Below are 27,446 nucleotides of genomic sequence, written 5' to 3' on the forward strand. Positions count from 1 at the left end.
TACTACTAACTCATTCCTCCGGTTCCGACTCTACATGTTTGCATTATGTCAAACTAAGAACGGGTGAAGGCCCTGAAAAATCATTGTACAGAACAGAGTGTACTTTTCAGTGTTATCATGCGTATTCCTCTTAACATTATCTTGTGTACTGGTGCAGCAATGCATGGTTTGTGAGTGCATATAACATGATCATGCTGAATACCTATTCCTTGCAAACAAACAACGGCAGTAGAAGTTTTCATGCTCAGATATTCCATCAGATTCCTTGGTAATCCTCAGGACTGAGTCATTTTCTTAAGGTACTGGCTGACAATCCTAGTGCCTCACCACAAATTAATGGCTCTCTCAAAGGTACTCATTGCGATTCCATGCAAGTACCCAAGATTCTCAGTGACTCTGTGAGTCCCAATGAGTCTCCAGGATTCGATGAATATTTCAATGAATACAATTTACACATTCACACAGAATTAATAATGACGTATAATATTCCAATCTATTCCAAAATACTGCACATAACACAAAACAAAATTTCATGACATGATGAGGTGATTTCCATAGGGGTGAAATAGCAATGAAGCAAATAGCAATCTATAAAACTCCAAGTGAATTTAGTTTTCTCTGCAATAATATAAATGTGAGTAGTAAAGAAACCCAAACATTGTGACTACCTCTTCAAAAATATGATTCCATCTGCAACTTTCCTTCTATTTCCACCATTAGTCTTGATGGATTGAAAGCAGCTCTGTCTAATTTGACAATGTTTAGGTTATGAGAAAAACAAATTTGCATTTTTCCACGGGTATATGAGTAGCGTACAATGCATTTCAGTTCATCAAACCATCTTCAGGTACAAGGTTATAAAATAAAAGGTCAAGTGCTAATTGGTTTTTCTCATAATGATGAACTTCCACTACATCTCGCTTAAATCTGTTGAGTATTTATGTTCCTAGAAATCTGGAAAACCATGGCCCTTTATTAAAAATTCATACATTCTTTCATCTTCTCAAATCATTCATTCTTTATTTCCTACCAGTCATAAACGGTTTATTAAAGAAGAATATGTGGATTTTGTAGATGAATGCACATAAAAATTTCAATGAAAAACAATCTGAATTAGAGTGGAATGGAACTACATATTGCTTGGCACTTCTTGCAGAAATGTAATGATGATGGAGATGTTAGTTGAGGAAATGCTGCGGGAAGTTTTGGTCTGAAAGTTATTACAGCAAGGTTCTTTCCGTAATCCAAAGTATGGGATTTACCAGGTAATTGGATTGCTTACTGCTCTCCTTCATGGGAGAGGGAAACTACAGCTATAGAAAGATGATGTTACTTCTATGAGGTGTAACCAATTTTTTTTATGTTATCAAGTTCTCATAAAGGCAGGAAGTTAGATATGCATGATCGGAGAATGGACGAAAAGGAAAATATGAAGCAGTGCGTCATTATTTTGTCCAAAAATGGGTGGTCAAGTGATTGCCTATTACTTTTTCAAGAGAAAACATGATGCTAAGAAAAACACTTTTCACCTCTAGATCATTGTAATACCAAATACCTTGTACACAATCACAATACACTTTCGGGTTAAGATGAAACGTACAATGGTACAATTATAGTAGATTGAGAGAAGCTACTATTGCTGATGAGAGTGGCTGTGCATTGACTACTTGCAATCATTTAGGAAAACCTCGCGGATTTCATGAGAAAAGGACAACAGAATCATGGAGAGGTTTTCATGGATTAGGAAACCACTAATCGCAATCATTTGAATTATAAGATGTCATAATTATTTAAATTATTGAGACCACTGCGCCAATATTTTTGGTTATTTGACTTGTATGTACGTAAATAAGAATAGTGTACTTTAAATAAAGTTTGTGTCTTGTTTGTAAACTTATTGGCACATAAATTATATGAAAATAGTTGAAACATGCCAACTCTCAAATGAGGCGTAATCTCTGATAGCACAATTAATTTTAGTTTCGGTAGGTCTGAGCTTCAGTTCCGCAAGTACAAAATTCAGCTGGATATAAGCTTTAAAAAAGATGATGCGACTGGAATGTCTCTGTCATAAACGTGTATAATAGAGAAAATTAGCTATGATAGCAATATTTTATACTTACGCGCTTAATAATGACAACACAGCGATGGCAGCTCCAATCGACCATGAATGGAACTGAGAACATTACTTACTCCTTTAATAGGTTTAATCTTTCGTCAATTGTCCTGCTATTTCGGAGCTGAAACGACTGCCTCTCCATTTAAAGAATAGTTCTTTATTGCACAATTTTATTTACAACATGGCATAGCAAAACACAAAGGCAAACTTTGAATTACATATCTAATCAAATATATCGATATATACCTCGACGACCTCATAATGCGAGATATCACCAATGGATATCGAAGTCTAAATATTGATACGAAGGTTAGCAATGTTGGGTTAGGCCGTTGTTGTGGCCGTTGAAGCGTCGTTTCGAGTAGTCATTCATTAATTTAATGAAGAAGTTGATAGCTGCACCCATACGTCATTCGTTAGATGCTGGAAATTGTATTCACCGGTTCTTCTAATTTGTGAAAATTAGTGATTGCCCTGACCTAGTCATTAAATTAGACAAAATGAATGGCAGTGTTCGTAAACCGATAATATTTGGGAAAATACCCTTATCCTTAGAAAGTGATATTAGCTTGAAAGAAGAGAATGGGTTGGAAAATTCTAGTCCTACTGTAGGGTTTGGAACTTTTGGGAAGCGAAAGGTTGACAATGGTGAATTATTTGACAACGTCCAATTCAAGAAACCACATATAGATATGTCTTCGGGAGATTGGCACGGTAATGGTATTTTAGGCAAACGACCCCTAGCATTAAATCACATTGTGGGGCAAGGTGACCAGGCTGACATTAATGGACCGAGTTCAAGTAAAAAGGCCAAGAGTTTTGATGTACAAGAAATGTTCGAGAAAGCTAGAATATCTGGTCAACAATATTCCGGAAGTAAGTACTGTCTTTAATCAAATTTGGATTGCTGGGTTATAGCTTAGAGTTTGATTTTAGAGATCTACCCTCCTTCCCTCTTACAAGTTGTAAATTTCAGTGACATATTTTGTATGAATTAACTTTATCCAAGCAATAACGTAACGTTTTAATGCTCCACGTTCATCGCAATACGTTAAGGTCAACCTAACATTTTTGTCAAAAAGTCACAATAACTTGTGAGAACATGGAGTGCTCGATTGCCATAAAATGGTTTCTGACGTCAGTTATTGAATAGTAGTTGACGTTTCAACAGTAAAAATCCATTTTCCATCCTTAGAAGATAGGAATAGAATTTCACAAACAGAAGTGAATTACTATATACGGCCTCCTATTACGTAAGTTTTTATGTTGTAAGTAACATTAAATATATTAATGTTGTTACAGATAAAGCCAATCCGGGCGCCAGTGGAAAGATAGTAAATCAATGTTCCGAATTAAATGTGCTGTCAGATTCCCCTGAAGAAACAAAGTTGAAAGGAGAACTCAATGGTGTAACTGAAAGTTGTGTTGGAGAAGCTCCTTCCTCGTCTGACGGAGACGCTGGGTATGATGAGGCCAGTGATCTTAGCGATGAGGACAACTACGTAAGTTTCTAATGTATCATAACATTAGTATGTTATCTGTAGGATACTGTTTACGTATATCTTAATTCTTTATATTTCGGCCGAAAATAATCTTATCTATCAGTTTTTCAGGGTGTCTAAGTTTATGAGAAAATTGCACATTCTTCCTGAACATCGAAAATAATGGTTGCGAAGTTTAAAAATTAAATCATATATGTATGGGTTCATTTAATACAATTAAACTCTCAGAGAAAAAATGTAAGGAGAAAACTGGCATTCATTGTTTGCATTATGATCTCTTATATTCTCCTCTACATTCTTCTGTGCTTACATTTGCTCTGCCTCTTTTCTCAATTTTGTATTTTATCAATACTAATATTTTTCCTGTTCTTCACATGAGCTGCCTCTTTTGCTGCTTCTTTCATGCTGTTTTTGATGGTATCCCATGTCTCAGGTGCACAGTTCTGATCCCCTTCGACTTACAACTTTTCCACTGATACTGTCGTACTCTCTTCACCTCACAACTTTATTGAAGTCTCCCATTACTGCCTTAATTCAAGCCTTCCGTCTTTCCTTTGCATTGTTTGGTTCTCTCCTCTCGTAATACGCTTCCATTTCTTCTTTAGTGTTGGGTAGTTTGTTATGTATACTTGCATAATCACAAGGTCTTTGCCTATTTTTACTCTTAACATCATTATCCTTTCATTCATATACCCTACCTCAATCATTGATCCTTCATCCATTTTCCTTTCATCATTCTAGCCTTTGCACCAATTATTCCTTCACTTAAATAGAGCCTATACTCTCCACTACACCCCCATCTCAATTCACTCATTTTAAGAATATCTAGTCAATTTTCCACCATTTCTTGCTTTGAATTTTCTAACTTGCCTTCCTGAAGTAGCGTAATGACATTCCATGTTCCTATTCTTATCCTTGCCTCTCCACTGCTTAATTTTTACTTCCTCTCTTGTATCTCTTATGGTACTTGGCTTAATTATATTCCCCTCCTGTAGATGTGTTTACCTCTGAAACTTTGTGTATAGAGTTTCATATCATAGCATGACCTTCTAGGGAATTGTAGTGCGATAGTTTCCCATTGCTTTCCACACAGGCAGAAAGATGCCCGGCTTAATTCAGCCATTGCTTCTGGTTAGACCCTGGTTGCAGTCGCTCGAGGCAAAGCTACAAACTAGTTTACTGCTGGCATTGCTCTCGGCAATGGGCACCGCGAAAAGAAGGTGGTAATCTGTGTGGAGTGGATGTGATAGGGTGAACAGAGGAAGTGTTAAGAATGTTTTACTAGGTCTATCTTTAGCAAGTGAAACTCTACACTACTCAATGCCCATTGACCCGATGGGTTGAAAATTGAATGTTAGTGTTTTCTTTAGAGAGGCATCATAGCTATGGGCTATATTTTAAAATTAATTATATCGCTACTGTTCTATAATGTTGTATAAAATTATGATATGTAGGAACCTTAATATCCTCTGGCACTCAAATAATTTTTGGGAAAACTAATCTGAAGGCCATTGTAGTATTTTTTTACCCCTTAGTAGCCCTTAAATATTGATTGTCTATGTAGAAAGTTGGTATTTTTCTATTAAAATGCCATTCCACAATATCACACCAGAAATGGTTTATTTAGGTTCAAAGAAGTTATGTTTTATGTGCTCACATGATCCAACAGTTAACTCTAAAAAAAGCCACTCTTCATGTCCGTATAACTTCTTCATACCATCCAACATCCCTATCCTATTCCTGCCCTTTCCTCATTTGCCTAACATTTTCCCCTCTATCGGAGTCTTCAATATCCCAATGCCGATCAATATGCTCTGTATCCATTTTTTTATCTCCTTATGATTTCTCCCAGCGATCCCCTCTCCTCACCCACCTTACCTAGCTCTAATTCATTTGTTTTCCTTTCTGTCTTCTCCATCTTTACACCCACATTTAAAAAACCTCCAAGCTAAACCTATTGTCTTTCAATTACCATTTTTCCGCACTACTGTGCTGTATGTACTACTACAACTACTTAACTGTATGTCCATGAATGGCTTTGACTGGGCTTTTTTAATACCCTTAGTCAATGTCCTTATCATCTATTCTTTCCTTGTGAAAGCTTCCGTGCCTAGTGCAATTCTGCTCCTTAAGTTTTACTTCTTTGAGCATTTTTTCCAAAGCGCTTCCAAGATACAACACCTGCCTGACTTTTTGCCCTCCTATTTTAACGATTAGCTTAACATTTCTCTTTCTCGAAAATCACATAACCTGTGTTTTATTTTCATTAATTCTAATCCATTTCTATCTCGCTGGATTTCCAATCACTCAGCAATGTTTGCCACCCCTGGGCTGACTTACGAAGTAAATACTGATCGTCAGCCAACCTAACTGATTTAATGAATTCCCCGCTGCCTTTAATTCTAATCGCCAGTTCTTCCCATTCCTCTTTAATCATGTCTTCCACATATCGTTGAACAGCACAGGTGATAATGGCCAGCCGTGCCTTACTCCTCTCCCTAACAATGCCCTTCCAGACTCACCATCCCCACTCACATTTGAGCATTCTGAGACATGTGCAGGTTACTGAATGGTCTCCTGTCCCTCTAATCTATTCCAATTTCCTGCAATGTATATTTTCTTTATTCACTCTTTTTGAAATCTAAGAAACAAGTGAATACACCCTGATTGTATTCTATATTACTCTCCATTAGTGACCTCATTACTGAAATGGCATCACATATGCCTCTCCTCTTCCTGAACCCAAACTGGTCCTACCCTAAGTAGTCATTTATCATGCTCTCCATTCCCTTGTTGATGATCTTGAGAACCACTTAAGCTGTGTGTGGAATCAAACTAATTGTTCTGTAGTCCTCACATGACATAGCCTTTATCTTTTTCACAATAGGAAAAACACTGATCTCACAAAGTCTTCCAGCCAGATTCTTTTCTCACAAATGCTGCAAATTAGTCCGTATAGACTCTTACTCCATCATTTTCGTGCACCTTTAAGTAACTCCGCAGGAATGTTGTCCACCCCGTAGCTTCATTTGGTTTCAATTTCCTCAATTCCCTTTTTATCTCACCTTTGAGTAGGAGTAAGCTATCTTCATCTACGTCGTATTCTCTTTCCATGTCTAACCTTGCTGGCTTATTGTTTTTCCAGTATAGTTCCTCTACATATTCCTTCCATCTTTTTTGGATCTTTTCGGTATCAAATTTTATTTTGCCTGACTTATCTCTAACTGTTGACAGAGATTTTCCCTTCTCACCTCCCAATAGTGTTTTAACCTTCTTGTATTGCGCACCAATTTCATTCTTCCTCTGTAAACTTTCCATGCACTCCACTGCATCTTCCACCATGCTTCTTTTGCTTTGTTTGTGACCCGTCTCTGTGCTTCCTTCTGCCTATATCTGTATTTATATTACTCCATTTCCTTCTCTCATCCATCTTTCTAATTATGTCATCCATAATCCATGGTTTAATATATCCTTCTAATTATAAAAATATGAACGAAAATTTTGAATATCATATGTTTCAGTTTTTACTACTTTTAAACAGAATTCCAGAGTAAATATTGACTAAGTTCTTGTATCAAGAGCTGGTGTCATGCCAGGGACCATTATTGTTTTATTTCAGGAAGCGCTTCACTCTTTGCTGAATTATCTCTTTATTTTTCTGCAAGGTTGTTGAGTTATTTCATAGTATTTATTTTCTTCCTCATTGATTCTAAAATGTTGTCATTACCTCCGAGTGTTTTCCCTGCTCAAACTGCCATCATACAAGGGGGGACCCAAAAGTAACAGGAATTGGGCTGCGGTGTGGAGTGAGAGTGGGGGAAGCCTTTGTTCGTCCGGTCGTGCGTCAGGATCACACCACCTGCATCAGTATACGCAGCTCCGTTGCTGTGACTGGATCAGTCCATCCGTGATAGCTGTTTCAATAATACATATTTTTTTCATTTCGGCAAAAAACGTGATGGTGGGTTATCAAGAGCAACACACTGCAGTGAAATTTTGTTTCCTGTTGGGGAAATCGGCTGCGGAAACTATTGTAATGCTTAAGACTGGTAATGGGAAAGCTACCCTAAGCAAAACCAGGGTCTATACCAGTGGTTTAAACATTTTAAAAATGGTGAAATGTGAATTGAAGACCAACTCCATTTAGGCCGCCCTTCAACGTCAAGAACTGATGAAAACGTCGACAAAATCAGTGCCCTCATTTGTGAAGACTGTCGCAGAACCATTGATCAACTCTGTGAGATGTTTGGAGTGTCATGGAGTTCGATTCAGAGGATTCTAGAGCAAATCTTTGGCCCACAAACGACTGGTTCTTCCATCATGATAACGTGCCGGCTCATACCGCCTCTCTGTGATGCAGTTTTTGGCAAAAAAACAGCATGGCATCAATTAACCCCCTTACTCACCGGATTTAGCTCCCTGTGACTTCTTTTTGTTCCCCAGGCTCAAAAGGGGCATGAAAGGAAAGCGTTTTGACACAGTGGAAGAGGTAAAACAAAAATCGCTAGAATGCCTAAAGGACATCTTGATAAATGAATTCCAAAAATGTTTCAAACAATAGAAGCATCGTTTGGAGAAGTGCATTTTGGTCAATGGGGAATAATTTGAAGGTAGACAAAATTTAATTTAAATATATTGAGAACTAAAGAATCTATTACAACATTCCTGTTATTTTTGGGTTCCCTTCTCGTACAAGGTAGCATTCAAATTACATTTATATTTCCATAGTATTGTCTCGGCGAATTACCTGGTATTAGAAAAAAACAATCAGTTTTTCATTTTTTAAATTCTTTGGTTTAACTCATTGTTTGGATTCATGATCCCTTTGCAATGTTTGAGGAATGATTATAAAAGATTGTTACTCTCTGGCCAGAGGATGTTCTAACCAACTTTAACTACATCTGGAAATTTGGGAAAAGTATTGAAATGTCACTTCTTTACTCTTTGTTGACAAATATTATTTTTATTCGTAGGGTTTAATTTGCTCCGGTGATTTACAAAACCCTTTCAAGTATTATGTAAAGCTGATTATTGGAGAAATTTTAGCGATAAGAGTCAAGTTATTGGGTGCGCAAATAACAATGTTGTAATGTAGGCTAGAATGTTGGAAATTTTTAAGAGGAGAGTTTCAGTTGTAATTTATATACACTCATCAAAGCAAAAAAAAACATAAATTTTTAGCATGTACATTGGTGTTTTGCAAAACTGTAAACTGAAAGTTACATACCATAATATCATGATATTATCATCTTATCTAGGAACCTCCATCCAGTTGGATTCCGATGAAAGAGAATGTAACTCTTCACCATGGACACAAAGCTGTGCTTGCTTTGGCATCAGATCCTGCTGGTGCTCGCCTGGCTACTGGCTCCATAGACTATGAGGTTAGATTTTGGGATTTTGCTGGGATGGATGCATCGCTTCAAAGTTTTCGTACTATGCAGCCCTGTGACAAGTAATTATCATTTTAAATTATTAATGGTGCTGTTATTTGATGAATTAGATGAATTTCATGTTATTAATAATGATTTTTACTTTTATGTTTTAGCCATCCCATTAAGGTTTTGCAGTATTCTATGACTGGTGATCATATATTAGTTATATCTGGAAGTGCTCAGGTGAGTAGTTAATCTCCAAAACTCCAAATCCTGATTTAAAGTCATAATATGCTGTATAATTGTTGCAGTAATATTTGCTGAAGTGGTCTCGTTTGTAGGGTTAGATTAAAGGAATTGAAAACTACCTTTTTGTCCATTACATTTTTCACATTTATGCATGTCATGAGTGACCAATTATCTGTTTATGATTTGGTCACTCAAGTCCCCATGCCCCTATGCATATTAAGCTCCATTGCTTGAGTTTGCTTTTTGGCATTCTGATACCCATCACATGAGTTTCCCCTCTGTGAATTGTTCAAATTAACAGCTTGTTAACTTCTCTCCTGCCCTTCCTCAACATTGGAAAATATCCCATCCTCAGCCCAAGAGTGCTGTTTGTGTCTGGGCCATCAAAAACGAAAGCAAATATTTCTTGGTGTACCATATCTGCCTGATATGAAGTCAATACCCTAATTTAAGGCAGTCTGCTAAACTTTGCCGCCAGGGGTCTTTTGATTGACGGATGAAAAGAATCTGTGTATAAGAAATGGAGTCTGCAAATACAGTTAGCTGATCAGTTGTCATTAATAGTGTGTTGGGATTGCCTATAATATTGCTGTTCAGTGGTTTGTCCTGTTTCAGGAGAGAGCCATAGGTAGGAAGGGCTAATAGTAGTGCAGAAGTCTTAAATAGTAATGCACATTCCCTATTTCCGACCTAGAATCAAATAGTGTTACTCCTAAAGCAAATTGGCCTTGCATCCCTCATTACTTTTACTCCTCACTGCAATGCCGCAGTTACTTTTATCTTGTGCTGGGAATGGTTTCCTTGAGATGGATGTTGGGCAAACACTGCCAGCATGGGTTCCATAATCTTTTAAATGTTTTTTGTCTGTTTTAAACATTTTGGTGTAAATACACTTGGATCCGAGACTACTGAGTGATGAAGGGAAACATTTAATTTTTGGAATACATGTATTTTAATGGGTTATAAATCAGTCTTGTAGGGTGGGACCAGTCTATTTGTTTAGCACATCAGCATGACAGCCCTATTGGTGTGGTTATCCTAAACTAGGATATAATATTTTAGAAACTAACATTATGGTGTGTATTTGAAATGAAATCTTGGTTTTTTAGTAATCTGTATTCCTCTGTTTCCTGTGTGGATTTGTTTCTGATGATTTTGTTAACCTATATTGATTTTCTAGGCTAGTGTTTTGGATCGTGATGGTCTGGAAGTAGCCCAGTGTGCCAAAGGAGATCAGTATATAACAGACATGGCTCGTACTAAAGGACATATTGGTGCATTGAACTGTGGGGCATGGAACCCTCGAGTGAAGGAGGAATTCATCACTTGTAGCATTGATGGGTAAGCCATATTGTATTAACATCACGTAGTATGCTGATGAAATCTTGTTCAAAAGAAATCTTGTTTTCTGAGTTGAATTGAAAAAGAGGAAATTGAATGAGCTTTTCAGTTAGGTTCCCCCTGGTTCATGACCTGATGCTCTGCCTCTTATACCACCGTGTCACCTGGCTTTTGGATGATAGTTGCAGATGTCATATTACTCTTATTTTTTATTTGTATTGCAAAAAATTTGAATTCATACATGGTAAACTGACTGTGATCTCAACACAGGTTGGCCGGACTCCCACATAATCTGGGCAAATCAAGCAAGTGGTTCCAAGTAGGGGGCTTAGGGTTGCTGCTCTAATGATTAATGTACTTCGTGTAATAGTTTCTCCATAAGAATATAGAGATAGGTAGTATAATTTCTTAAGAATAATTTTTCAGTGATGTCGCATAATTGAAAATGATAGGTGATTTCTGTCCAGAAAGGAACCTCCGTTATGCTGTAAAATATACTGGAATAGATAAAAATGTATTTTCATCTCAAAACTACTTATCTCTACTATTTTATGTGTATGGTATTTTATGGTTATGAGTTAAATGGAAGAAGGGACCATTAGGTCTCAATTTCGCCCAAATAAAGAACTCTATCTATCTATCTATTTATCATATTTGCCTAACAGATTTAAACATTTTTCATATCTCTGAACTATTTTTCAAATTCCTTCAGCATAAAATGAGATCACAGCCTGATAGAGCAGCCAATGGCATCTTGAAGTTTATTGTTGAGACGAGCACAAAACATATAGTAGTCTAACCTGTCAGTTGTGTTTCCTTGCAGCAGAGACGTATAAATCTGTGGAAAACCTGCTCAAGATTTCGTTTATTGTAAAACAATGGTTTTCACGAGCTTTTTGTCAATATTCAGGTGTGATTCATTGTTCACCACAGATGGCGCCCACTTGTGTCATCATCATTGGCATTTATGTTCACCCTTAAACGACTGCACTGATGCACAACTGTTGTCACTTATTGCATTTGGCCCGTTCAGAGGACAAATTTCCCAAGGAATGTCAGCAGCTTGGGAGTTTTTAATCAGTAAAACCCTTATCATGGAACAGGCTTCACATTTGCCAGGAATTTCAATTCTAGTGTTCACTTTAACTTGCTGTTTTGAAATGGCAAGTGGCTCCACTCTCCGGCCACTTCAGCTTGAGGAATACAGACCTACCGTGCGCATCAATACAGAGACCGTTCGGCTCGCTCCACTAATTCTCATGGTACACAAAAACAAGAGGTTACTTTCTGGACCAGTCTCATAAGTTTTGCTATATATTTTCCACATTTTTATCAATAAACACAGTTGCAATTTAAGACTTTGGTAGACATATGGTTTCCATGTTCAAATTATTGATTCCATTCGCCATTCTATAAAATTTAATCTGACTATACGGCTAGTTGATTATTCAAAAGAGTTCACAAATCATGAATGCAGAGAAATCAGCAGTGATGCAATTATGTCTTCGATGAATATAAATGGAAAATCTCTTGTCATCCTCACTATTGCTGCAAACGAAATACCTCTCTTGCCAGTTTGGCTTTTTCTTCCATGATAGTGTAAGTTTGGATGGGAAGTTGTAGCTTGTGCAAAGTTGCACATCTAATAAAATATATTTATTTGTCCAGCAGGCACTGTACAGCATTGAGAATACATGACAGGGCGTGTCAATGGGCTATAGGTCACAGAATTCCCAAATAAATATGCTAAATACAATTATGTCAGGAAACTAATGTAACTTAAAGTTTTACATAAACATTCATTTACACTATGATAACAATCATCTACCAGATATGCAAATAGATTATTCTTGAATAGTGAAATCCTAGACTCATTTTTTGAATAGCTAGGCAGATTTTTAAACCATTGTGTGCACATTGATGTTGGTCCGTTAGCTACCATCGACAGGTTTGACGTTTTTACATGTACATCTTTACATCTTCTCGTATTGTGAGAGTGATGATTATTTTTGATTTTAAAATCACTCTTATTTTTCTCAGCATAAGTCACTGCATGATAGACATACATACAAGGTGCAGTGCATATACTCAGACATTTAAAAAGAGGTTGGCATTGTGTACAATGAGGATGATTGCATATGTGTCTTACCATTTTTCTCTGCCCTAACAACAGTTAATTAAACCAGGGTAATGGTCTCCAGATTAAAAACTCCCTCAGAAGTTACAGAGTAAAACAAGCCATAATATAACATTTTTAGGACATCTAAACTTAGTCTGTTTTGAAACTGATATCTGATATTAAACTGAATTAATTTTCTTACATACCTGGGAGATATGTCCATCCCACTTAAGATGTTGGTCGACGTGTACCCCTAAAAAAATTTAAATTTTCTACAACCATGATATCACACATATTACTCTGTAAGTCAACATTGTTAGTTATACACTGCCTTGGAGAAAATGTGTTTTAATATTGTTAAGGACCATGACATGACTTCAGCACCTGTCATAAATTGCCTTTATCCCAAGTTAACCAGAATCCTGTAATCTATTCATCAAATTGCCAGAAGTCATGATGCTCACATCATCAGCATGTATGACACATTTATTGCTGTCAACCAACTGGTGGGTAAATCAAAAAGGTTGAAAAAATTCGTCAGATACCCATCACTGTCATACCATGTGATTATTTGTGGTATTTTTTAACTTCAGTCTCCCTTTCTTTTTGGGTGCTAATTGAATGAAATGACAATTTTAAAATGCCCATATTCTTTAATGATTGGCTGTTTATTTTATTATTTTTACAGAACTTGCAGGTTGTGGGTCACTGACCAACCACATTCCCATAAAAGTATCATGAAAACCCGCACTCACAATGGGTTAAAATCTGTACCGACAACTTGCACTTACAGCAGAGATGGGAAATGTGTATCCCTTGCCTGCCGAGACGGCTCCATTCAATTTTGGGACATGAGGAGACCATGTGTAAGTATTCACCTCAAAATCATTTGTTTTTCCATGTTCTCCAATATTTTTTGGTGTTTTTTTCCCTTGATACTATTTGAACACGCTAAAAATTACAATAATAAAAGTTCTCCAGAAGTCCATACCTTGGTATTATTGCCTATATATGTTTTTGGGGCTTTCTGCGAGATAAAGGGTAAGCAAGATAGTTTGGGGTCCGAGTCAGCTCTCCCACCATTTAAAATTGGTAGAATGCCTTTCAAGTGACAAAATCTGATGAGAAAACATGAAGACTTTGATTATACTCCTGAACAAAAGTCATTCCAAATCTCAGGCCTCCTAGGTGCATATCATTGTGGTAAACAATAAATTGGTGTGTCCATGAGGAAGGCCTCAAGTATGCTCTAGGCAATGTATACTATCATTTTGGGAACTCCTAATCAGCAACACTTCCACCTACAGCATACTGGAATATACCATGGAAGATGTCATGCTTTTGTGATGCAAGAAGTAGTAGTTACAGATGCCTGAATCTAAAGTGGCCATACGTATACATTGAGCTATTTTAAGATTAATAGACTATGACTGTTTTGTGACTATTTTATAATCCATTGTGAAACTTATGGGTTATTAAATTTTGCTAGTGGACGAGGAAATATCGCATAATGGCAATGAGGATAAAATTATCAAACTTATAACAGTAGAAAATCATGATCATCTTTGAAGTAGTTGAAAATCATTAAGTGATATCACAGGTCATAGTATAGACCCACAGGATACTATAGATCAATAATGGCATTTTGCCTTGAAAATGTTGATCAGAAAGTTTAGATAATTTCTGTGAAAATGATTGAAAATAACAGTTGACAATGTCCAGACTGCTCTGATTATGCACAATTCCAGATTACTGAGGGTTTAATCTAAATATTATGTATAGCAAATTGCTGAAGAATATCTCATAGTTTTTGTCTCCTAAAATATAAGTGGGCTAATGGTAATTGAAAAAGATAATCACTGATCACCAAAGGTATCTAGAAAATGAAAGTACCTGAGGTCAGTAAAGAGTCTAATTAGTTAGAATCAAATTTTATCATGTTTAACAAGTGCAAAATAAATTTTATTTTGGTTGATCAAAAATAACTTTTGTACAATAATATTGTGTGTATGCTGTAACTGGAGATCCTAGAAATGTTCTAGATTTTTCTGAATAAGGGCTTGCATCTTATCCTTTATGTAGTTCCATTTCCTTGTCCAACTTTAATTTCATTGGAACTTCCATCTAGAGAGTTTGATCATTACTGTTGTACAACTTTGGAATTGGTTGGATGAAACTTTCCATTCAATTCCTTAATCAGTTAACCTCTAAATATGTATGCCCTTAAATATATATAATTGTGGTTTTGGCAATTTGGTAAAAGTTGTTAACTTTATAATACTTGAGGCTTTGGTGCTAATCTTTGTGTTTTGTTTTTAGATCAGACCATCGATGATTATCAGGGGTGCGCACCAATCGGGTGAAGATATAACCAGCATTGCTTATTCTTATGGTGGCTATCTTTTGGGAAGCAGAAGCCTTGACTGTACCCTAAAACTATTTGACATCCGTGTGCCTAAAGAGTCACTGCACTGCGCAAGTGACCTCTTTTGTAGATACCCTGTGTAAGTAATATATCAGTTTCTTGTAGTTGTATATTATACTACCACAGTGGTAATCAAACAGGTTAGGTAATTTGGTAGGCAAAGGGAAAGCTTACCTGGTAAGCCTTATTGTGTGCATGACATTCATGCACTCTGGTAAGGATGAATAATTTCAATAAATAGTATCTGTAATATTCAATAGAAAATGGACCTCAGAGGAATATTTATTGTGATTTTTCACTATGATTATCACGTACATATAAATAATTATGGGTCTTTGTATGTACTTGGGTAGTTTCTTTGATAGGATGGTTTCCATGGGAATATGATTTGGCAGAGGCTTTTACAAAAGTGATTTGACTGCTGAGAGTTCAGAATCCATTTTTCCTGACTCCTTTTGATTTCTCCCAACAATCCACTTACTTCTTCATTGCATCAGCCTTTCATTCTAATTCCTTCCAGGTACCAATGCACTCAAATTGCCCGAGTCCACCTTTCCTGCCTCTTTTAGATATCTCCCTCTCCGCTCCAGCACTTCCTTATTTGTTTTCCTTTCTGTCCACTCCACCTTCTCCATCCACCTCACCTACCTTTAAAAAGCCTCAATCTACGCATATCATCCTACTTCAATGACCATGTTTCCGTGTTGTACAGGCGAGACAGGAAGTTGAAGACTGTGATAGAGAGGAGAATGTTAGGCAAACGAGGAAAGGAAAGGGAAGGAATGGAATGTATAAGGTAGACGGGATGAAAGGAGGAAAGAAGTACACAGAAATGAAGAGGGACTTTTTGTAGAGTAGGATGTTGTGTTGTGTTTTGTTAGGAGAGACAAGAGAATTGACTCATTACCATTTGGCTGCTTGTTTCCTTGCAAATACCTACATGTACTAGCTGATTACAGATAGTAGTGATAATAATTTTCATTTTATTATTATGATAGGTGATATACCGATTAAGGTCATTAATTGAATGTAACAGTAGGTTCATTTATCTTATTTCCCATGCCCTTGATATTTTTCTAATGTCAAGGGCATGAGAAATTTCTTATTTTTTTCAATTATGCTAACTAATGTTTCTCTTTCTTTCCTCATTTTAGAACTAATTGCATGTTTAGCCCAAATGATACGATGCTCTTAACTGGCACATCCATTGCAGAGAAAGGAGGTCATGGCAAGCTCCACTTTTTTGATTGCAACTCATTCGAAAAAGTGAACGAAATTGATTTATTCAACTCTGTGAGTATAGAAATTTTGTTACCTCATATATTGTGAGTTCACTCACTCAAACAATTCCTTGTGTCAGTTGTTTGACGGAGCATTTCCCGTAATATCTTTTGTTGGGCATGTGTTGAGTATGCCTATCATTAACATTGAGTTATTTTCTTTGTGAATTAAGAATTATAAAAACGTATCAATTAATAGAAAGCTAACATCTGTCACTACTGCCAATTTGATTAAAATACAAGTGTTGATGTAGAAAAATGTTATTGCATGCAAAATTATTTTATATCTGTAGGTGATTAACTACTTTTCATAGGGTCATCTGTGTTGGCCAGGATGGAAATGTGTTTTGTTGCATTTTACTCTGGAAAATCACCTATTGGCTCGAATTCAAGCCTCCAAAATAAGTCTTTCAGTATCTCAGGAAATCATGAAGAATAGAAACTTGCATGATTTTTGTTGATATAAAGGTAGTTTCTATTCTCTTTATTTGGATAACTATATTTATATTTTTATACCAATCCCAGTTTCTATGTTAACTAATAATTTCATTATTGTAAATATAGATTTTTCTGATGTTTTGACCAATAATTTACACTAACTCTATTTGATAAAACAAAAAAATGCTGCATGCTACGAGGGTGGTCTGATAACTTTCCGACCTAACAAAGATACTAAACATTTTTTCTGAAATTTTCTGAGTCTGAAACTTTTCAGACCACCCATGTATATTGTAGTTGATTTTATGAGGAGTGATTATAAAAATGATAAAAAAATGCTTTCAAAAAAATCAGAGCTCTTGTGATGCAATTGTATTGCATGTGATTTGAAGCTGGTATTATGGAACACCTATAGTGCCACTGCTAAGATTTAACTACCAGATATGGCATTAAATGGATACTATGACTCTCTGTTAGGTCGATGCTGTTTAATCTCCAGTGTATGTAGTTTCAGGGTGAGGTTTTAATTATGGAGTTAGATGAAAGGTATTATGGGCAATATGGTTTTCTATAAGTGAAATTAAATACATATTTTAATAAAACTCTTGGCATCGACCTGCCTGGATGATTGTAATATTTTATTTTTGCCATTGAAATACTCAACACAAGCTTTTACTAAATGAAGCTGTGGTTTGACTGCTACTTTGTTTTAATATTAGAGCTTCCCAATATTTATTTTCAATGTGTGCTGATTTTTCAATGAAATCTTTTGTTTGCCTTTATTATGACCTTTTTCAGACCATCTCCTTGACCTGCCATGTGACATGGGGTATTTGACCTAATTATTAAAATAACATTAGAAATATTGAATTTAAGCACAAACACAAGGTTTTTTCATGCCAATTTTATTCATTATTGGCCTAGGTTTTGATGTGAAACTTAGTCAGGTTTATGCGAAAACTTGGGTCATGAATAAATAAAAAGTGTGGAATAACTACTTTTTGGTATCTTGATTCCTAATGAATGGATTCCAATGAGCTATATCTGAAACTGGATTTGCTTGGTGATGTTAATGTATCCAAGAAAATTGCCCTGAATTAATCTTTAAAACAGTACACACACATTCCATTGAGTTTCAGTTGTTAGTAATGCTGTAAGAGTTCGATGAAGATAGATAAGAACAAGCTTTTGGCTACATAATTGATTAGTGTATACCTTCCAAAATTGAGGTTTTCTTTTAATGTTACAATTAACCTATTTTCATTTTGATTGCTCATGGCATAGCTGGGCTATGTTTTTAATATATTAATGCTTTGAAGGTTTTACAGAAAAGGCCATATTCTGTTATTCATCCTCAGTACACAAGATCCACTACCTAAGGATGGTGTGACTCATCACTCTTGTCACATTCCCTGTGCAAATTAGTATAGTATCAAAATAAAACAATTATAATCATATAATGACTTAGCTCGTTGACAGTCATGCTTAGATGCCACTTGCTCTTTATTGGCACCAAACAAAACAATTAGGTGGCAAAATGGAAATACTCAAGGTACAAATAAGTCAGACAACAAAAATACATTACACATTGTATATGACTACTTTGTGAGCATTGTGCTCCAGTGGGCAGAGTATTGGACTGCTGACTGGAGGGCCGAGGTTCAATACCAGGTGGTGCCTCCGGGGATTCTTAGTTTGAGTTGGGCATTGTGTTTTTCAAGCAACCTATTATTCTGGGAAACCACAGGGAAAGGAACTCCGGACCCCCAATGCTAATGTATGAATTTCACGCGCTTTTGGGTCTAAAAGTAGGTGAGCTCTCTACCATCATGTGTCAAAGCAACATAGTGGTGTTTTGGTTTGACTAATTTTACTCCCAACCATTATTCCAGCATGTGATAAGGACACTCTGGCATCCGAAACTCGACCAAATAATGGTGGGCACTGGAGATGGCATCGTAAAAGTTTTTTATGATCCAGGCCGGAGTCAGCGTGGTGCTATATTGTGTGCGGCCAAAACAAAAAAGAAATCCAAGCAGGTAAATAAATCTCTTCACATTCTCAATTAATATATTTTGTGTTAATTTGATTTTGACTTTCTGTAGACTGCATTAAAATTGAAAGCAACCAAGTGAGACATAAATATAACTGGGTTTCCTCCGTGGGCTTCAATAAACATTCCATGGTAATGAATGCATCTTGCTGCATGGAATTTTAATTCACTTTCCTCTCTTTTTCATTATTTTTATTCAGCAACTTATGATTTGCATTGACTCGGTTTATATTGAGTTTGAACAATGTCAAAGTAAGAGTGAATTAACAAATCTCAGCTAATAATGAATAATGCTTTCCATGATTTAATGAAAGCTGGGGTGGGTGATCCCTGTGATGTTGTCCATGTTGGTTGTGAACATCTCTCGAAAGTATCAACTCAAGGAGGTTACATTCTTGAACACCATTTTGTGGGTGGAAATCATGCCGTTCAAATGTAAAATGTGGCTTAACAATCATTTTTATAATAATTAAAATTATATTATTCACCCGAAAATAAAGAGATCATAAAGTTGTGATAGAGGCGGATAGTGAACAATACTTTAAATAAAAAATAACCTTTTTCTTATCTGTTGTGATTTCCTGATGATGCGCTTATTGATCTTTCAAAAATACTTTACAAAATAAAAAAATGCCAAATGCGATGGTAACTATTCTCCCTTTTCACAATAATCAGAATTTTAATGCTGGTTCATGCTGAATTGAAAAACTTCAGAAACTCATTGTAGAGTTCCATTTAGATTTGGGGATGTTTCTGCCCTCTTTGCATTTTATAAACATAGCGCTGCATGAGAGATGGCTCCTGCACATCTTCAGGCTGACCAATTGTGATCAAGAACAAGTTCTTCAGCTCCCCAACTACATGTTGTCATGGCTTTTTCTTTATTGTCACGAATGACCCAGAATGATGCAATGCTTTTCTCTTAAACATTGCAAAGGGCTCCATCAATTTGGTCTTACAGACTCATGACACAGAAGTGAAGTTTTGCTTAAACCTCTGAAATCCAACTAAAATATCCACAGCATATATTGTTAATTCTAGCGTGAATTAAAGGCAAGCATTCTAGTAATAGGCTGTTTCTATTGGTCACGGAAATCGAGTTGGTGTGGTGGCTAGCATACTGGCTTCCCACTCTGAGGGCCTGGGTTCGAATCTCGGTGGCGACAGATATTTTTCAGTGGTGTCTCTATGATGTCCTCGTCATATCCAACTTCCCCATTCCTCTTTATGATGACTCTCCAAAATCTTGGGTTCTCCCTTTCTGCAGACATTGATTAATGGTGCAGTCTGTATGCCAGAATGGTGGCAGGATATCAACCTCAGGGAACCATAAAGGGATATTAGGGATCCAATGCAAGTTTGTTTTCCTCACCCCTCAGAAATTATTCATGTCTCTTAGCATTTTAGCAGTTATGCCTAATATGAATGAAATATATCTCTATTGACTTTTAACTTCTCCAATGTGCTGACTTTAAATTATTAGAGTAATTTATTACTGAATGATGAGGCCCTTGTTTTTGGTACTTTATTAATAGTACACATTGTTATTCAAAAGAAAGGGATTACCCCTCATATATTTTTTAACTCTTTTAATGCAACTGAAATACCTTCGTTATTCAATGCAACAATTTATGAGTGTAAAAATTATTTGCCTTGACAGGGATTTTTACACTTTGAAATTGTTGCATTGAAATGCATATTAGGGGATGACTCCGATGAAAGTTACTGTTGTGGCATCCCCCGCAGTTTCTTGGAACTTTGATATTGTTGAAATTTTGAAATTTCCCTTATAATGCACTATATCTGTATGATTTTATTTATCCTTGTATTCATTGTAATTTATTATATTTTGAAGGTTTACCTTGAATCACTGTGGAAATCTGACTGAAATGTGTTCAAATATAAATTTTTTTCAGGTGTTATTTCATAAATAAAGTATGTTATCTTTTGAACATGTTCCAAAAGGTTCCAGTTTATCCTTTAACTCTTTCACCAGCATAAAGTTTTGAATTGTATAATCTTTGATATAAATGTATTTCTTTATCATTCATTTTTTTTTCTTGGTTTTTTTAATTTTCTACCGCCAATTGTTTATTATTCTTTGTTTTAAATGTTAATTTCTTCTCTTAAAAATTCAGGTTGAAGTAGTTGCCGCTCAGCAAATCATCACGCCTCATGCATTGCCAATGTTCCGCCAAGATAAACCAAAGTCAGTGAGAAAGCAAATGGAAAAGGACAGGCAAGACCCTACCAAGTCTCACCGACCTGACCTTCCCATAACTGCAGGTATTTAATGTTTCAATTTTCTTCTATTTTATGTTTGTGAGATTGAAATTCACAATATTATATCCTCCTCCTTTAAAAATGATTGCTAATCCCCACCTAAGAAGAAGCATAAACGGTAGCATATTTCAAAATTCCAACCAGAATCCACGGAATACATTTTACAGAAGCTGTGATTTCTTTTAATTTTATCGGAATGGAAATGTTTACACTAAACTAATATATTGTTGTATGGCAAATTTTTTGTGCCAGCCTTAAAAATTTCATTGCATTGACAAATCCCTGGGGTGCCAGGAAAATGGGAAAGAGCCATGCTAGGGATTCAAAGGGGGGCCAGGAATAAAAATTTCATTGCATTGACAAATCCCTGGGGTGCCAGGAAAATGGGAAAGAGCCATGCTAGGGATTCAAAGGGGGGCCAGGAATAATCAGCATTTTTCCAAACAATCTGGAATGTAGGATAAACTGTGCATGTTTCTATGAGTAAAATTATTTCTTTCATTGATAGAGTATCACAAACTTAAATTGGCAAATCTGAAACTACCAGCATCTTGGTATTCTGTATTCACTGTTCATTCTGTATTCCCTATTCATAATTGACGTATAGACTTAAGCGACTTTCAAAATAAACGGCTCATATATTCAGAATCTAGATTCATATTATATCTGTTAATTTTTTTATACGTACGGGGGTTGTCTGAGGAGTCTCCAACCTCAATATGATGATTGCAGCCCTCAACAAAAGGAGGGAAATATTTTTGTGCATGCATTGAAAGGTACTCGCCAAAATTTCAGCCATTTTGGGACATTGTTGTTGTTTGACAACGTTTGATTGAGTAGTTGTAAGGGTCTTTAAGGAAGTAATTTGTTGTGAGGGCTTAACTCTTCTTGAAGGCACGTGGACTTTATGAATGGTAAACTAGAAAGGGTTTAATTTCCAATTCGCCACTTGTATTTGTGCAAAATAGTAGAGTGAAGTGGCTTTTCATTGGCTTGTGGTTGGGCAATGCATTCTTATCTACTATTGCATGTAGACATTGGCTTCGGCAGTGGTACAGCCCTTAGTCCATTGGTTTTGCCACCAAGAGTTTAATATTTTGTATTTTAAGTTGCTCCAGAAGAAAACTTGAAAATAAAATATGTTAGAAACATGTACAAGTTCTAAAATATATAACAAATAAGCTGACTGAATATGATTTTGGACATTTTAAACTGCACGAAATTGAATTACTTGAGCTCTGGGAATGATACTAATATGTTAGCAACAAAGCCAACATATTTGTAATGTCATTTTAATTTAGTGTGCTATTATCCAAATAGGCCTGAAACACTTCAAAGTGTTTGTTTTAGAAATCACCTTGTTATAAAACCCAATAGTTAATTTTTTTCATGTTTGTCACTTATCCTTTGTTTTCTCTAAAGGTCAAGGTGGTCGAGTGGCGGCATCTGGTGGCACATTGAGTTCATTTGTCATACGTAACCTTGGTCTCAGTAAGAGAGTTGAAGATGACCAGGACCCACGTGAAGCAATTCTACGCTTTGCCAAGGAGGCTGCGGATAATCCATATTGGGTGTCCCCAGCATATTCAAAGTAAGTAATGAGAATGTGATTTTGGTAACTTGTGCTTGGTCTAAGACAGTGAAACCCCTGTATTGTTTTCCTGGAGTCATTCCTAAGATCAGTGCCTGTTAGATGGAGTGTCAGGCTGTACAATTTTCTTGCTAGCATCTCCATGCCTTCAGATCTCACCCATAATACAAGCATAACAAACCCTTGCTAACCTGGGCAGCCAGACCGTTTAGTGTGGGTGGTTTGTTGGGTGGTCTTGGGATAATTCAACCTCTGTCAGGTTAAAGAGCCTATTTAAATAAAATTTAATGACGGTTATGACTATCACACATTAAAGACAATACAGATATGAAGCATAAAACCAATGAAATCAATACAGACCCTCAAAAGTATAAATGGTTTGCAGAGTAAATTGATTGTTTTTTTACGAGGGCGGTTGAATAAGTACCCGTGTTAGAAATGAAGAAACCATTTTTTCAAAGACATTTTTTTTATTTTTCAACATGGTCCCCTTTTAGAAAAATACACTTCTCCCAACGTTATGGCCATTTTTTTAACCCCTCCAAAAAATAGGATTTGTTGAACTCTCCATAATACACCTCTGTCTCGGCGATAACTTCCTCGTTTGAGCTAAATTTTTTTCCCGCGAGCCATTTCTTCATGTTAGGGAATAAGAAAAAGTCGCAGGGAGCCAGATCGGGTGAATACAGGGGGTGCGGCAGCAATTCATAGCGTAGTTCATGCAGTTTGGCAGCGACAACTCCGGATGAATGTGCTGGTGCATTATCGTGGTGAAACAGCATCTTCTTTTTTGCCAAATGCGGCCATGTCTCCTTCAATTTTTCATCAAAGCGGTCCAATAGAACTCTGTAGTATTTCCCAGTGATCGTTCTTCCTTTTCCTAAAAAAATCCATGAGAATGACGCCATTTGCATCCCAAAAAACCATCGCCATGACCTTTCCGGCCGATCGGACCATCTTCGCCTTCTTTGGAGCAGATTCACCGGGAGAAATCCATTGTTTTGATTGTTCCTTAGTTTCTTGTGTGTAATGATGGATCCAGGTTTCATCAACAGTGATAACTCGACGCAAAACCACCTTCGCATCTCGCTTAAATTGCTGCAAACACTGCGTCGAAGTTGACAGCTGGATCAGCTTGTTGTCCACCGTGAGCAATCGCGGCACCCATCAGGCCAACAATTTTTTCATCGCCAACTTATTATGTAAAATATTAATTGCTGTTTCGGTTGACACACCCACGGTCTCTGCTACTTCGCACACTTTTCATAGATGGGGAAGTGTCCCCATAAACAGCATCCAACTTTGCATCCAATCTCCTGGCATTTCTTCCCATCCAAAAACAAAAAGCAAAACAAAATTTGCTGAGGAAGGTAGGAACAAGTGTGCTGTACAAGAAAGATGAAACACTGTCCGTAAACAAGAGGGAAAATCTATTTGGATAATCAGATTAGTCAAGAAATATTAGTTGAACCTGAAAAGATCCAAGAATGATGGAAGGAATATGTAGAAGAACTGCTTAGTAAAGAACTTAGGCCAACAAATTTAGACATAGGAAGATGAAGATAGCTTAGGTCCAACATACTCGGCAATGAGATGAAAAGGGAATTAAGGGGGATGAAATCAAATAAGGCACTGGGGGTGGACAACATTCATGCGAAATTACTAAAAGGTGTAGGAAAATGCAGGAGGAAGTTTTAGAAATATATAATATTATTCAACACCATAACCTGCATACCAGTAGGAAAATGATCTTGTCAATGAAATGAGAATAGAATATTTCAAGGCATGGATCAATGGAAAAATTTATCATGCCTGAGTAAAATAGTCAGGTTGAGTCAATGAGATTGTATATACTGAATTTGCCTGAAGAGAAGCAAACCCCAATAATATCTAGCTTCTTAAAGTAATTTAAGGAAAAATGAATTTTTTCTAGATTTTATCTTGAAGCAGCCGGATTATACATGAGCAACCTAGAATAAATTGTATTTTTCTTAAGCTCAAATTTAAGCCAATGATTCAGTTTTTTGTGAAAATTTAAGACAAAAGACATGAACTTGTATTTGGCAGCAACTGCAGACCTGCCTTAATTTGATTTTATTCAGTTACTGAAGGAAATGGACTTTTCAATACCCTAAAATTTTTAACTTAAATTTAACTTAATGGCTGTTCTTAATGTTTAACCTAATGCTGATATTTTACATGCATAGGTTTTTATGTTGGCCTGAGATGAATCTTAAGGATGGATTATCAAAAAATTTTGAACAGTTTTTATAAAGCGTAATTCATTAGCTGTATTTGTGGACGTGATATGAATTTATTGTTTTAGTTCACTGGATTACTTTTTCTTTACAGGACTCAGCCGAAGACTATCTTTCAAGGTGATGGGCAAGATCAGTCAGATAAGGGCGAAGAGAAAACATGAATTTGAGAAGGGATAAACTAAGATTTTAGCTTAATTAATATTTTATAATGTAATTTATGGATTTAAAGGGTCACAATTTACACTTGCTTAAGAGAGTTTTTCCTGGTTTTTTCAGGTTTTAATCCAAGATGGGATTATAGTTTTTATGTATGAGTTGGATATTGAACTTCTTTAGATTAATATAGAATTGTCTTCTGTCTTTTTTTTTGGAGTTCTGACCATCCTGATGTTTACCATCTTAATGTGGCACAAATGTATACAAAATAAGGTGGATTGTTGCCAGGTTATGGATTTCTTTTGTGGCTTTCAGTGTGTACCTTGTGATATTTCATAAGTGTAAACTAGTGATGCAGTGGGCTTGTGGGACAATTTTTATTTTTGTTCTCTTGCCAATTATTTTGTTTAATATTTTGGATTTGGATTATCTACTTGCCCATGGACAACTTTTTGGATCTGTTTACAAATTTTTTAGTAATTTACCTCCGGAATGTCTTTTGACTTATAGATATTTTAAATTTTTGTTTTTGTCGAATGCACAAAGGAGGTAACAAAATTTTACTAAATTATTTACATGGATTGGATCCAGGATTTAGAGGGAATGTACATGATAGCAAGGAAAGCATGAAGTCAAGAAATGCCCTAACCACTTGTCCACTTCATGCCAACAATTGTCCACTGCATTTTGATAAGACATAAAAAGTGTTGTTTATTATTTTCAATGGCTAGCTCATCATGCTTGCATGATTACCCCAGGCTTTACTCCATGGGTGACAGATGGTGAGGCTCTTATGCCATCCACTTGAAGCCATGATGTACATTTCTGACTGAAACCACCCCTGTCCTTTAGACAGTGCTTAATTTCATTTCAATGGAAACCTCTCTATATGGGCAGAATGTAAATAATTGTTTGACCCTTTTTCAAATCCTGCTTTGGCTCCTGTTTTTGTATCATTTCCTTGGTACAACTTATTATTTTCTTCTCTATTGTTAAAAATATGTTGAAAACCTGACAGATCATAGGGAGTGTGACATATTTCTATTATTTTTCTGATTGATACAGAGAAATGCATGCGTTTCACTCCTCTGTTATTACTACTGCTGCTTTTATTTGTAATGCTCAGGAGTAGTGATTCATCATATTTATTTTTGCTGTACTTAGCATCCTCATAATGACCAGACAAAATGCACCTAGCATCCAAGAAATGAATGCAGTCAATTGAAAAGCTTTGATCTTAATTATGATCTTAAGTTAAATATTATGTTACGAATATTTAGCATTTCAAATTCTTATAACAGTTCAAAAAAAAAACTTGATTATTGCTTGGATTTTTGTCCATTGTTTTGGCAACTTATCTTGGGGTGTGTGTCCCCCTGGATTATGGTTTGAGAACATCCGGTGCTTCCTCGCATATGCATGGCAATGCAGGTCTTTCATGTTAACTGGCAAAGAATGAACAGAATTGCACGATAGTATCTCAGATCATGATTTACTGCATATACTATGTGGATAAACTATTCATGTTTCATATTGAAGTTTAAATTTTTTGGAAAAGGTTATAATGAGTGGGTTGAATTAAAGTATGTTGTCATGTCACAGAAAGTTGACCACTGTGTAAATAATTCAACTCTCAATGGTCAATGGCGCTGATGATGCCCTTGAGCTCTTGTATCTAAGAGTAGTACTGGTTACCGATGAATTGGAGGAATTTTTGTTTTGAAACACAGATTTTTTTCCTTGTAATTGTCAAGTAATGGCTTACTTGTATTTTTCTTTCTATTTAATATTTGATATATTTGTTAAATTATGATATTATTAAAAGTTATGCATTTAATTCTGTCAGAAGACTGTTTGGAATCAATGTTTTCATTCCAATATATTTTAACATGTTATTTAGTCATTTTTACAGTTGAAATTGCTCCAATGTCTTTTTTAAAAGAATTTAAAACTATTTGGAATAAATGTTTGATGTATGTATTTTTAAGTGAAGTTTTTTTCACCTCCTTCCTTAATCTCAATTTAGTGAAATGATGTTGAATGATATTGACGCGTGAGTATATTTTTACTTGATCTTTGAGGTGCATTTGCTGGGGAGAAACCTTGAGGAATTCAATTCAGAAAGCTTCCAGATTTCTGGGAGGGAAGTATCTAGGCTTTGGCCATGATGCTAGGTGGATAAAAGTTTAAGAGAACAAAGAGGTTGTCATTCAGTGTATCCTTGAGAGAAGTGTTAGCTGCAAAATGATGCTCT

The 27,446-nt window shown here is 36.0% G+C and overlaps 1 protein-coding gene across 1 annotated transcript; it reads left to right on the top strand.

Annotated features, from left to right (window-relative positions):
- The first annotated feature begins 2,439 nt into the window (after positions 1 to 2,439).
- LOC139685636 (WD repeat-containing protein 70) lies at positions 2,440 to 27,109 on the top strand. Its single transcript, XM_071582581.1, has 12 exons — positions 2,440 to 2,995; positions 3,422 to 3,621; positions 8,880 to 9,076; positions 9,170 to 9,239; positions 10,426 to 10,586; positions 13,394 to 13,571; positions 15,025 to 15,209; positions 16,285 to 16,423; positions 18,741 to 18,887; positions 21,040 to 21,187; positions 22,607 to 22,775; positions 25,128 to 27,109. The coding sequence occupies exons 1-12, from the start codon at positions 2,620 to 2,622 to the stop codon at positions 25,195 to 25,197; spliced, it is 2,040 nt and encodes a 679-aa protein (XP_071438682.1). The 5' UTR covers positions 2,440 to 2,619; the 3' UTR covers positions 25,198 to 27,109.
- The last annotated feature ends 337 nt before the right edge of the window (positions 27,110 to 27,446 follow it).

This window comes from Hetaerina americana, unplaced genomic scaffold, assembly GCF_022747635.1.
Source record: "Hetaerina americana unplaced genomic scaffold, ioHetAmer1.1.p SCAF_12, whole genome shotgun sequence".
NCBI classification, from domain to species: Eukaryota; Metazoa; Arthropoda; class Insecta; order Odonata; family Calopterygidae; genus Hetaerina; species Hetaerina americana.